This window comes from Athene noctua, chromosome 2 (assembly GCF_965140245.1).
Source record: "Athene noctua chromosome 2, bAthNoc1.hap1.1, whole genome shotgun sequence".
In the NCBI taxonomy this organism is placed as follows: Eukaryota; Metazoa; Chordata; class Aves; order Strigiformes; family Strigidae; genus Athene; species Athene noctua.
The window spans coordinates 37014870-37029410 of record NC_134038.1 but is presented as its reverse complement, the minus strand read 5'-3'; the positions used below and the strand labels follow the sequence as shown (position 1 = coordinate 37029410).

At 37.9% G+C, this 14541-nt stretch overlaps 1 protein-coding gene across 2 annotated transcripts in view; it reads right to left on the bottom strand.

Moving 5' to 3' along the window:
• NCOA2 (nuclear receptor coactivator 2) overlaps nt 1-14541 on the bottom strand; it is a 197138-nt gene that overhangs the window by 78450 nt on the left and 104147 nt on the right. For both annotated transcript variants that reach the window (XR_012633103.1, XM_074898853.1), the window contains exons 4-5: nt 2788-2889; nt 1712-1884 (exon numbers count right to left, since the gene is read on the bottom strand). Coding sequence is in view for 1 of the 2 variants with exons in the window: in XM_074898853.1 (XP_074754954.1) it covers nt 1712-1884; nt 2788-2870 (256 nt within the window). In the remaining variant the exon portion in view is untranslated. The remainder of the gene's footprint in view (nt 1-1711; nt 1885-2787; nt 2890-14541) is intronic.

Below are 14541 nucleotides of genomic sequence, written 5' to 3'. Positions count from 1 at the left end.
GTTTTTGCAATAAACTTTTATGAGCTTAGAAAATCAAGTTCACAGTCAGCTTTGGTACAATTCTGGCTCAGGATGACTTAAATAATTTACATGTAACCTGGTCTGATGAGCTTGAACATTTTATATCAATATGAAAACTGTTTTTTATGATACTAGACCTGAATAACAAAACCCTGGATTTGCCAAAGTTGCCATTAGTTAGAGGCAGATTTTCAGACTAGATTTTCTAGAGACGCTGAGAGAAGTACAAGTGGACTAACAGATTTTTCTTTGTGGACCCACTTCCCAGAAAAACACAAATTTTTGTCCTTATCCCTTCTCAGGTGAGGATAGGAAGAATGTGTCTCTTGGTGACAGTGAAACAAAAATCCAAAACTGAAACTGAGAAAAGGAAGAAGAAAAGAAAATAAGGAAAAAACAGCAATCTCAAATGCCAGCAAGGTACAAAATGATGACGGGCACTGTGCCAGGTTAAGAGATATACTTCAAATATGGGGCACGGCAACTTCACTACAATATCCACTTAAAAAATCATGACAACCTAACAGCAATAAGAAGAGAAAAAGATGAGAAATAGGAACATTCCTCAAGATTAATCAATTAGAGCCACATTGGAGGCAGTTCACAGAATTTGACACTTCCCACTTTCCATTTAGCTTTGCACAGGCTGATGTCTGAAACTGCAGACCTACTTATCTACTTGCTTTAGAAGTAAATCTATATCTAAATTATACAACACACAATCTCCACTTTTCTAACTTCACACATACAGTACGGAAAAGGAAGCATTATTTTCCCACAGAAATCACAGAATACTAAAAAAGTAAAAGATGTTAATTACAGTGTTTGAAAGATGTTAATTACAGTGTTTGAAAACCAAAGGAACTACTCTAAACAGGTTATAAAGCGATTGCAATCTTCTACACTAAAAGAAAAATGATACACACCTTCTTTAAGAATACGAATCTGCCCAAAACACCTGTAGTGCTATTCCTGCCTGACCTGTGCCACAAAACCCACTTCCAAAAAATGTAAAGTTTCTAAAAGATTTGGTGTTTTTCTTTAAATACAAATATACCAGAAGAAAAGAAATACAAAAGTAATCTTCTAGACAAAGAACAGGAAGAAAACTGTCACGTTCTCTGTTTACATTTATAACAGGACCCTATCTAGAGATTAGAATAGTTTCAAATCTATTGTAGTTGAGGATATGATGTCATCATTCAAGGGACGCAGATAATTTAGTCCACAATATCTATTCATACCAACAAAAGAAAGCAAAAGGGGCATGCAGAATACCCCACTCTCCTGGATTATGCCTATTTTTCATGAATTCATCATCCTTGTATGAGTATGCAAGTAGTCTTTTTTTTTTTTTTTCCTCTCCTCCAAAGCCATCTGCTAGTTTAACTTTTGTAAAAGCACAACTGATTTCAATTCCATTAGATGCACACATTGGACTGACTGATTTTCTCTCTCTCGGCAATTTCTGAATTTTCAGTGACACTTATTTTAAAAATACTGAACACGACACTTAACACACTCCTTTCACATAGCATTACAGCATTTTCCATTATTGATTAATGAAAAACTTGGGAATTTGCTAAAGAAAAAAAAAAAAAAAAAAAGCTGAAGAGACTATTGAGTTTGCCAAAAATAAAGTAATAATCAACACAGAAAATATTCAGAGTAAATTAATTAGTCTTCTTACCTTGTTCTTTTATCTGACGAATTTGCTTCACAGTTTCTTTCAAGATTGCACATTTGTCAGGTTTAAAGTTAAAGTTGTCAATATCATTAAAATTTGCAAAAATCAGCTCTGCAAGTTCTTCTATGTATTTATTCTCTTGCTCACGATTACGTTTCTCAGTGCTTCTTTTAGGGCTGAAAGAGGAGTTTATAAAAATGTCATATTTAATGTCAGTTCGCTTGCTTTCTGACCAGCTCAAATATGATTTCAAATGGTTTGAGAGCAGTTTAACAAAAAAAGAACTACCCTATCTCACTACAAAAGTATAACTTAAAAGTTTCTCAAGCAGAAATGTTTCCTCTGGAACAAGGAAAGGAGCATTAAAAAAGATGTTACTTATTTTTTCCCAGCAGTCATGTTCTTGTTTCAAAAGAGGATTGGGATTTGAAATTCAGAACAAGATTAATTGGGGGAGTGGGATTTGAACAAAGTATCTCTCCACATGGCACTGAGAATCCAAAGAGTATCATACAGTGACAGTGTATGAGAACATAAAACAGCTTAAAAAGTTAAACTAAACAACCCATACTCCCTGCCTCCTTGTGAAATTACAACAGTCATAAGAAAAAATGATGAATGAGTGGTTGTGCTTTACAATTTGTGTTGGTAATGCAACTACTAGAAAACTGAAAAATATTTTTCAAGTCCCTAATTAGGATGCACAAGAGAGGTGGTAAAAAAAAAAATCTTAGATTGTCAGAATGAGTGACTAAAGATTCCTTGCAATGATTAGCCAAAAAATATTTTACATAGCTCCTATATTGTCACCAAAACTCTGCATTTTGGCACTATGGATTCAAAACAAACAAACAAAAAATAATAATAAAAGACAATAATTCCCACCCCCATCCCAAACCCACAACATAGAATTACTGCATCAGAATAGTTTAGTACTGACTTTTCTGCAAGAATGGCAAGTTTGTGATTTTCTAACTGAAAAACACATGTACATGTAACATTTTTTAAGCCTTTCTCTGCACATGTCACATTTTTTTAAGCCTTTCTCTTTCAGTGTTTTCAGACATGAATGGTCTAACCTGGGTCCAAGCTGATCAGGATCCTTGCGCTTTCTTGACTCTGCTCTGGATGGGTCAGAGGTATTTTCCCCCATCCCACTCATCTTGAACACATATCAGCAACTAAAAGGAAGAAAGTGCAAGAAAGGGTTATGGTGGAAAAGTCAGGAATTCTCTGCTCGTATTTCTAAGTTTCTTGTTCCATGATCAACTCAGTTTTTACTTGGCAAATCTATAATTCAAAATAGAGTTTGTTTGACAGGTACTAATAAAAACACTGTGTTTATGACCCCATAAAATGCTCCACAAAACTCCTTCAGAAGAAAATCTGTGGTGGGCAAGTAAAGCGTTATCATCTCTTTGACTGTTACCAGTTATATATGAATAGATAAGTACGTTTTGTGCCTGGGTTGCTGAATTTTCATGGCAATTTTGCAAGGTTGAATGAGGGAAGACAAAGGAAAAGCCATAGTACCACACAATAAGAAAAACACAACCGAATGAAATACATTAAATGAAACATGTATCCCAGCTACATGAAAAGGTAGCACATGCCACTTTAGTTAAAAATCAGCAGATAATGCTTGCACAAGTACAATACTGTAGAAAAAGAATATGTGTCAACCCTAGAGATCACTGAGAAACTGATAAATATTTTGTAAATATAATCTACCTCATAAGGAAAATAACTTGTCAAGACATCATATGTTACAACAAAGAAAGCTTACTTTAATTTGTGCAATGAACAGCCCTGCTCCTGGCTGTTGTCCTATGCACCATAGGAGCGTATGAAACTCAACTGCCCCAGATTACATTACTCCTCAATAAGCACCAGTATTCTGGAGGCAGAAATCACTACTATGAAGGGCATAAGGAGATGATGTAAAAAAGCTCATGCAAGACAGGGCAGTCCTAGGCTCACTATCTGCCTAGTTGCTGCCAATTTTGTAAGGATGATGGCTGAGAGACATTGCCAGACATTTCAGAGAGCTCCTGTATTGTTTGGGATTAGCAGAAAAATAAACATGAGGGTCATGAAGGAGGTGAGTGTCTCCAGGCAGTGATTCATACCATGCTAAAATAAGAGCTACGAGTCCGTGGTTCTTTCTATGATCACTTCACACTGGAATAAAATGGAAATCAGGTATCAAAACAAGGGGGTTCACCACATCTTTCAAGCCCTTCATTTCTGCCCCACCAGTTCCCTTCCTTCTGCTGGTCCAGTCAGACATGCATTGAACTTAATGAGGAAGCTGCTGTGGGTTAACACTGCAGTCCCCTTCTCTTTTTCTTTTTGATACCTTATAAAATCTAGCAGCCAGAGTATGTTTCAGTAATAGGATGTTCACACTAGAAATCTTAGTTTTCTCAATAAACTGGCTGAATGGAGATTTGCAGAAACAGCCTGGAGACTAAGATCCAAGTTCTGTAGGGATGCTGAGAAAGGCTACTTATTGGAAACTCCAGCAAGCAAATGAAGACTCAGAGCTGTCTCAGGTTCAAAACTGAAAACCATCAGACATTTTTCTAAATTAAAAAAAAAGCGCCTTTCTTTGAACTGAAAATATTTTTAACGAGTTTGAGGAGAAAGTGGAGTCATTTTCCTTTTTCTAGATACTGGTCAGGTTTCATTAAAAAGACTGGATCATGCCGGAAACATATAGCTCCCAGATGGTCTTTGACATAGATGGTATCAGATTCTACTTGAAAAATAACTGGATTATCTTTTTCTGTATTGAGTCTATACATTCATATGTGTATCTACATGTACGTGCATATTGCCAGTGTTTTGAGAACTGCAATAAGAGCATGAAGGCCCTGGTTCTGCAGTGGACCAGAGCTGACCTCTCAAAAGGAAGATGTACCATCACAAACTCCATCATTCTGTACTTGCTGGAGAACTCTCAGTGTTCCCAGTCAGGGCATTCACAGCACCACACCAACCCTGACTTTACTGCAGAGCCTGAAACATCTACCAGTCTCCAGTGTGGCCTGTGACACCTGCCGTTCCTTAACAACTACTTATCTTTGCTGATTTCTAGCCCCAGCAGTCATTCAAATCCTAATTTATCTAAGTACGAAAGTAGAAATATACATTTGCCTAATTCGTTAGTACCTAAGCACTTTCTTGAATACACACAATTTCACAAGTATCACAAGTAGAGCTCCAAGGAAGGAGCAAGATTCTATGTGACAATAATTAAAGAGAAGTTGTGAGGAGACAGCAGTTCCACGTCTCTGTTAGTGGAGAGTTTGAACTGTCCTTGGGGCTTTGTTCCAATGACTAAATTTTTCACTGACCAGGGTGAGAAACATCATCAGCATGATGAAAGCTGTACATTCCTGAGATCATCTGGTCTCTGAGACAGACTCACATGGTTCAGAAGAAAAATTAGTCTGGGGAATCCCTTAGTTTCTTATGCTTCCCAAGAAATACCTGAGAAATGTAAATCAGTTAACTGTTTTTCTTGAGAAAAGCAAGCACAACAATTCACAAAAACCCATCAAACATTCAGCTGTCATCTTCTCCCCCAGAGTATTAAGAATTAAAGTCAGAGATAAGCATTTAGGGGGAATACCCCTCTCCACTCCTACTTCCTCCCCAAGAAAGCAAATAGGAACAGTTATTGACAGTTTTCCCACCTACTCTGCCAGGCTTACTTCAAAGGGAAGTTTATTTTTGCAGGAACCAAAGTTTCACCAGTAGCTCCACCAATGCACAGCTCAATTCTTCTTGCATTCACACTGATGCTGTTCTGTAGGAATTCCACTACATGTACAGTATCAGCCTTCGGAGGGAACATTAAAACTAACCTCCCACCATAAACATCTAAACTTCATCCTTCTGTATTTAAGGAAACAAAAGTAGTGCCATTATTACAAAACTAGCACCTTCTCTCTTTATTAAACACAGTAAATGGTTCTAAATATTTTATTTTTTTTTTTTACTTACATGCCATTATGTCTTTTTGTCAGCAGCATTATCAGTTCTTAGAAAGAGTTACTTCTTTCTTTTTACTCATCATAAAGTGTTTCTGGAAACCTACCACCTATTATCATATTTGCTTTCCACTCTCCCCTACGCCTTCATTAAAAAAAAAAATCACATTCTATACCTCAAAGATCTGTATAGGCTCTGCAGCTCCTGTGTTGTTGATGCCTGTGCTTCAGAGCAGAATGCAAAATCCAGTTAGGTGCTTTGGAAAGTGAAGAGAGAGAGAGAAGATACTACGGCAATTTAAAAGTCTCACAGGCCAAAATGAAAGTCACTCAGCAGTATCTAGTACACAGTACTAAAACCAAAAGGATGTGCTCCCAAACCCCATATCGCTAAGGAATTAGGGGCTGACTGGGCTAGGTAAAGTTCTGCTGTTCTCTTGGGATTCAGAAACTAGAGAATCCTCTCCTGAGTTAGGATAAATGAGGAGGTATCACCTTTAAGAAGCTGTGGATAGGTAATCTGCTACCCTGCTCTTCCATAATGCTACGTACCAACTAAGCCAGCCAGAACTGGGTGTTGGAAGATTCAGTTCCTTCTTCCCAGAGGGGTTTCAAGCCTGTATTTTTTATCACACAGGAAGCCTCCTAGATGGCAGGCTATCTGTTTGCCAAAACTGGACATTTATGAAGCAAAGAGAGCAAGGTTAATTAACCCTTGCTGAGCAGTAGGAATCTTTAGGTGTATAGTCCATAAACTCACAGGTAAGTAGTTCAAACACTGTCTTAAGACGCAAAGGATTGAGGTTTGAATCCCTTAGGCTGAGGAAGGTAGCAAACCTGTATCTCCCATTTCTCAGTAATGACTCTAACAAGTCGAGTCAAAGAGGTGAACACACTTCCAGTTGCCTCACGTCTTTCAAAACAAAGCAAGGGGGGGGTGTGGGTGTGTTTGTTTTTTTGTTTTTTTCTATGAGCTAATTCACATTCAAGATCTATGCATACTACTAGATGAAGATCTCTGGAGGGTCTAGGTACCTCTACAAATTTAATGTGGCATAAGCAAGGAACGAAAACCACATTTTTCAGAGGAAAGTGCTTCTGGGCACATGCAGCAGCAATAAGCAGGCACCTAGGAAACTTTCAAGTGAGAAGGAGAAAACCTCACAAATTTAGATTGACTTGATAGATGAATTTTAGACATACAAAAAAACCATTTGTGGGCCAGGAGCAGCTAAACTGCTTTTTAGGTTCTGCCCTAACTCCCTCCATACACATTCATTCATCCATCTCAAACTTTCTTGGTTATTCATTATTACTAATAGTTTTATAATATACAAAAATTTGTAACATCAAATAAATTAATATTTTTAAACAAGATAATTTAGGAACTTTTAAAGTTGTTCTTAAGACTCTTGAACCACATGGACAGCTTCTCAGACTAGAAAATTAAACTCCCAAACTTGAAGTCTGAATTTTTCCAGAAAATGTGACAATTCAAAACTGAAGCCACTGCAAGTACAATGACAAATCAGAGGCTCAAAGTTTTACTCCATAAACCTTCTCTATAGGGAACTACCTTCGATTAGAAAACAGCATTCATCCTGCTTCTCTGATCTTTTTATACATCTCTGCAGGAATTTCCAGAAAGAAGAAAGATAAAGAAATTCAACAGTTTGATTCATTTAGTGCTTTAGAAGAAATGAAAAGATAGTATCAGCTCTACCATATGTCTTCTGAAACAAAAATCAATAAAAAGTGGGTAAGGTTTATTTAGCATGGTATAGAATAGGAAAAGGATTAACGAAATTGGGAATTAGTAAAAACAAAACCGACAGTAATCACTGCATTGAGGAGAGAGAGAGATGGAGACATATCATAGAATCATAGAATCATGCAGGTTGGAAAAGACCCTTGGGATCGTTAAGTCCAACCATCAGCCCTACTCTACAAAGTTCTCCCCTACACCATATCCCCCAGCATCTCATCTAAACGACCCTTTAACACATCCAGGCATGGTGACGCCACCACCTCCCTGGGCAGCCTATTCTACTATCTAAGCACTCTTTCTGTGAAAAATTTTATCCTAATGTCCAGTCTGAACCTCCCCTGTTGGAGTTTAAAGCCGTTCCCCCTTGTTCTGTCACTAATCACCCATGAGCAGAGACCAGCTCCAACCTCTTTCAGGCAGCTGTAGAGAGTGATGAGGTCTCCCCTCAGCCTTCTCTTCCTCAAACTGAACACTCCCAGCTCCCTCAATCTCTCTTCATAGGATTTATTCTCCAGGCCCTTCACCAGCTTCTTTGCCTTCCTCTGCACTAGCTCCAGCACCTCGATATCTACTGAGGTGCCCCAAACTGGACACAACACTCCAGGTGTGGTCTCACCAGTGCAGAGTACGGGGGACTATCACCTCCCTACTTCTGCTGGTCACACTATTTCTAATACAATGCCGTTGGCTTTCTTGGCCACCCGGGCACACTGCTGGCTCATGTTCATCTGTTTGTCAATTAGAAGCCCCAGATCCTTTTCTTCCAGCCACTCTCCAGCCACACCTCCCCAAGCCTGTAGTGACGCATGGGGTTGTTGTGGCCTGAGTGCAGGACCTGGCACTTGGCCTTGTTGAAGTTCATCCTGTTAATGTAGGCCCACCTATCCAAGTCTCTCTGCAGTGCCTCCCTATCTTCATGCAGATCGACACTCCCGATTAACTTGGTGTCAGCTGCGAACTTACTGATAATACTCTCTATGTCCTTATCAAGATCATCAATAAAGATGTTAAACAGAAATGGTCCCAACACTGAGCCCTGAGGAACACCACTTGTGACTGACTGCCAGCTGGATTTAGCTCCATTGACCACCGCTCTCTGGGACCGTCCATCCAGTCAGTGCTGACCCAGCAGACAGTTAATGTTTGTTAATGAAAAAAAATACCATCATGATATATCAGATGCTGAACTAAACCAATTTTTATTTGAAAGAAAATGTCTTACAGAGCTGAATTTGAATGTGTGTCTTGAAGAATTAACTGTCGTGCAAGACCAGGCACTCCTTTTTTTATTGTGTAAATAATACCCTTTTAAAGTTGTTTGGGAGCTGTACCGTGCTCCAAAATACAAACATAATATCTCATTGTGGAATTAGTATTTTGCCTTCAGTGGTGGTAGCAGATTTTTCTTCTCAATATATATTAAGGGTTTTTCCCATCTGTCCCACAAAAAGCCCTACAACAATAACTAAAAGCTGAACTTTTAATGCTGACTCAGATGTCCCTCAAGCTGCAATTCCACTGGGCATCAATGAGGAGCAACAGAGTAATGGAAAGATAAATACACTCACAGCATAATTTTCATACAAGGAAGAAGATAATTAGAGAAGCAGAATTATTATTACCAAAAATACCTAAAGAACTCATGGAAGTAAATACTTTCTTTGTATTTACTTTTATTACCGTAAGTATATTCTCCTGCTCTCTCCGTTTCTCTACCACAGACCTAAGCATTCAAAATACTTGTAGATAAAATCACTGTCTAATTTTTCCAGTTGTTAAATGCAAATGACAAATACTGAAAAATTAAATGAATAAACTCTTGGGCAGTATATGTTACTAATTACAGTCATTGAGACCTAACCAGTTTCTACCAGATGTTGGGAGACTTAAACAACAGAGCCCGAAAGAGGTCTAAATTCATTTTTTCTTGTTATCAGTAATAAAACAATAGTTTCTGCTCTTGTCGTGACAGCATATCCTCCTTCACATCCTCCACCAGCAACCATTCCAAGTTAGAGTACACAGAGAGACTTAACCTAATTATAAAGCAATAGTAAACATATTTTCACAAGACATTCATCTTTCAAAGGGAAAAAACCCCCGAACAATGTAAACCCAAAAATAAAACACATGTGGAAAAAAAAAAAAAAAAGAAAAACAGAGGCCCCATGAAGGAGAAGACAGAGAAAAATTTAGCACAAATCAGTTGCATGAAATTGTAACATCTCTTCCACTCCTCAAACCCCACGAAGGAATATGGCATGCAGAGTAAACCTTCCAGCACTGATCCTCAGCATCAGTGAATCCAGTTAATCATCCAGAGTCAATGTAGAAGAAGATAATGTGCATTTTATCTCTTATCAGGACAGGCCATCTTCCAAACAAGGCCTGTTAAACTGTCAGATTTATTATAAGCCTAACAAATGCAGTTAAAGAATAAATGAGGATTACACCTTCAAAGCTGCTATTTCAATCTGAAAAGTAGCAAACAAAAGGTAAAGTACCATATAGCAGACAATCAGGTAGCGGTACTACACTACCACCCTTCCAGCACACCAACACATGCATTTAGTGTAGATACAACTGATAAATACAGAAGTCACCATTTTATTGAGTAACAATCAGCAAAAAGGCTGTTTACTGACCAAAAATATTACAAGTCAGAGAAAAGTTTGGCAAAAATTTTCTTTTAATGGCCCAATTTACAAATATAACCAGCTAATATTCCTGCGGCTAATTATAAACTCAAACATATATCCATTCTAATTTATACTTTTTTTTTTTTTTTTTTTTTTCCTGTGAAGTTCTCATGACTAGAAGCTTTCGGTCTCAGTTTCAAAATTACTGATGTAGTCCGTGTAGCATTAATTCTGGTAGAAGACAGAGGAAAGTTGGAAGTCACATGCAGATTCTGATCCTTCACATTTTTTTCCTGCTTATGAACTCTTTCTTCACTGGCTCCATTTCTGAATTGGAAAATATTTAACATTGATACATACTGCAACCTTCAACCTTTTTGAAGAAGGCAATACTTGCGAGCCACTTTCCCAGGCCTCAAAAGGAAATCGCTTGTCAGAGGCCGGATAAGATGCTAGATCAGAGACTGGAGCCACTGGAGCCTAAGGCCAAACTTGTATGGGTGAGCCACAGCAGTTCAGGAAGGAGTGCTTTGACTCCCAGCACTTTTCACTGTCTCACCTGTCAGAATCCCAGTAAGCTAACTGAGCCCCCAACCCCACACTGAGCTTGGAAAAGCTCAGCTTCCTCATGTGCAAACTTTCTCTTGCGCAGGTATTTTGACAAATCCAGAGAGACATGGATAAGGGTTTGGAAATGAGTAAAAAAACAGAGATGAAAATCAAGGGAAATAAAAGGAGCAAGAAAAACAGACTGTATTTCCTGGTAAAATTAAATTAAAGCGAGACATCCACTACTAAAAAGTTTAGCAGAAAAGAAAGTTAAAGATATATCAAACCATCCTCCTGCATCACTGATACACATAAGACACATGTTCTGCCACCAATTTACTATACCCATCCTTCATCACCAAACACCTGGAATTGGGATACAACCCAAATGAAACAGTGCCAAGTCTGCCAAAATGTTCAATACCTTGGTTGGTGATGGTAACCTCATATTAACATACAAATTAATTTATTTAAGGATATGCTCTTTTCCTGAGACAGCACTGCCACTTTCACTACAGATAAAACTGTCTAAAATCTTTACCACCCTGCAACAGTCACACAATATAAAGTGAAAACAGAAAACAAAATTTCTTTGAGGAAGTTTGTAGCAGCAAGCTGAAAAATTCCAGTCACCTTTAAAAGACTTGTACTAAAACCTGATGTGCACCTGTACCCTTTTCTATCTGAAAATAACACTTGTTACTTAGAAGATGCAATTTCATTTGAAAGAGACCCTATCACAGATTACATTAAAACAAGATTTATGTTAACATTTATTAAATTCTACTTTATTCTTGAACTCCACAAACTAGAACTAAGAAAAGGAACATAATTTACTAGCAAATGCCATTGAGTCTGTGTAAAATAGAACAGAAAACTGGCTCCAACACCTACTACTCACATTCTTTCTCAGTCTACACAAAGCCTAACAGACTATAAACAAATGTTTAAGCTGAAGGCTCTTTCTTCAACAATATCTTTTCCCTTACTTCTGTGTAATGGCTTTAAAGTGGTGTATTAGACAGTAAGAAGACTACACATTCCATTTGCAGCCTGAAAGCCAATAATGCTCATGAATTTTTTACCCGAAAGACACTTCAAGATGCCACTGGGAAGACCATCTAATAAACACATTAGGCTACAAATGGGCAGCAGCAGCTCTTTAACACATGCTTTAACAATTAAATAAATGGCTAACATTAATGGTCAATGCTACAGACCAGTATTTAACAGGACTTTCTTTAAAATCCACCTAAATCTTGAAGGACAAAGAAGTTTTTCTCAGCTACTCAAAACCACAGGTTCAGAAAACCCCGGTTCTGCTTGAGACTTTGCAAAAACCCCTCCAGGCTGACCCCAGCACTGTAAGATGGCTCCTACCTTCTGTATTCCCATAGGCTAAGGCTCTTAACAGAGCCACTCACTCAGCTGCTTACAGATTAGACTAAATCAGCCACCTCTAATATGCCCAGGAATAGCAAGACTAGGCTTTAATAAAACAACAGGGAAAGAACATTGGAGGAAGAATGTACCATTTTTTAAAAACATAACATATAAGAGGTTTGCTCAATTTCTCCTTTTAAAGAGGAAGAGGTCTGTTTTCACCAAAACATTGTCAAAGAGAAGGCAGGTGGTACTACTGCAAAACATTGTTCAAGACTCTATTGTAATTTCAGGCTTGGGATTCTACCTCCCTCTTGTTATCAAGAATTGTTTCTGATTCTTAATAACTCAAGGACAAAAGAAATGCAGCTTAATACCACTAAAGCTCCCCTTAAAACACCAGATTATAAAACAAAATGCAATGGCAGAACAGTATTTGTATATATGCCAGCCATTCTTCCATCCTTTTGGGGAAGGGAAGGGAAGGGAAGGGAAGGGAAGGGAAGGGAAGGGAAGGGAAGGGAAGGGAAGGGAAGGGAAGGGAAGGGAAGGGAAGGGAAGGGAAGGGAAGGGAAGGGAAGGGAAGGGAAGGGAAGGGAAGGGAAGGGAAGGGAAGGGAAGGGAAGGGAAGGGAAGGGAAGGGAAGGGAAGGGAAGGGAAGGGAAGGGAAGGCCACAAAAGTAATTCTAAAACCAAGTAACCTAGGTTGTATTTGACAAGTGTCAAACTATGGCTTCAAAAAATATTAAGCCTCAAAGCATTTTCACTGGAAAAGTAGGAGTTCAAATTTCCACATAAGATCTAGAAATTTTCTTATAGTTCACAATTATTAACAATTTTACTCATGAGATTGATTTAGAAGCCTGGTGTTTCAAACCTACTATGATTTAAAGCAAAATGTTTTGAATAGAAAAGCTGACGAAGCAAAACTAACAACACAGAATAGGATAATATTATAGGAAACTTTGTATTTAAATAGCTTTTTTTTTTTCCAGCTGATGGTACTTCTGAAACACTGAGTTAAGTGTATTTTAATTTCTACCGAATCCTCTCTAGCAATCTCAGTTTCAAAACTGTTATTTGTCCACTTAAATTCCCACGTCAACATTCCGCCCCAGAAACCACCAAAGAGCAAGGGGAAAACCAGACCAAAGAGAGGAAAAGAGTGAAACAACTGCTCTCACACGTGTAAGGCACCATGGAAAAACTCAGTCCAGCACTATTTCCTAATCTCACAAATATAACTGATACAAATGTATACAATACTTACAATACCAGTAAGCTTATACAGTTCAGTGTTATTTTCAAGATGCCTATCTTAGCAGTGAGAAAAATATGACCGATCACAACAAAGGCATTTACACATCTCTGTGGCATGGGCATGCCTATATTAGGATTTAACTCCAGAAAACTGCCTGTCAAATACCAGTCTGTTTACTTTAGATAAAACATATTCCATTAATAAAAAGCTCAGGAAAATGGGTTCCATAGTGGTAAAAAGTAAAAAGAGAGGGCGAGCCAGAGAGAAGAACATTGTGTTTCCACATCAGCTGTATACAGTAAGTAACACATAGAGCTATATGGTACCCACGCCAGTATCATCCATTTATACTGGAGCAGCATTGTAAGAGTTAGGAAGTGGAATAAATTTTATTACTATTTTCTTATTAAGGTTTGTAGAACAACCAATTTAATACATGCTTTTTGAGACAATACGGCTATGTGCATAAAGGATTATACTTGTATCATCTCTCAACATGCAGAATTACAGTTTTGTACTTAATACAAATGTCTGTTAGATGTATCTTAAAACTCTTGGCAAAGGCATTGAAAGTACTATGTACGTTGTTACTAAGCACAAAATTTAAAAGTAATAGATTAGGTCAGAACCACACACAAGTGTCTTGGCAAAGTACAATTAACTTGATAAAAATTAAATGCCCATAGTAGCCTGTACACTCTAATCAAATACATTCTTAATACATCCATGAGTTTAAAAACTGATCAGTGAACATGAATAATGGTTATTAATGACTTCAAATTTCATGTCGGTCTTCATTCTATTTGCTTTAGTAAAATACTGCAACCAGCAATAACAAAAGAAGATGAAAATTTCATCATCATTTTTAAGCATTTAAAAGGAAAACACAACTCAAAAATCTTGTTGCTTTACTTAGTCAACTACCATGGAGTAATTGTGGACACAAGCTCTTTACCCACAAGTAGGAGTGTGTGTGTATATATATATATGTGTGTGTAAACACATACATATGAATACAGACTATGACAAAATAAAACATACATAGGAATGGCTGTATGAGTCAAATGAAAGAGACATCTAGTTAGTAACTAGTCTGTCATGGAAGCTAATAGCAGATGCCTCGGGAAAAAGTACAAGGCAGCTGCAGACTGATCCTTCCCCCGATAACTCTTCTCTTTGTCTCTGACAATCAGTAGTTCAAGCTTAGCTGTGGTGTTGCTGTCCCTCCTCCTCCC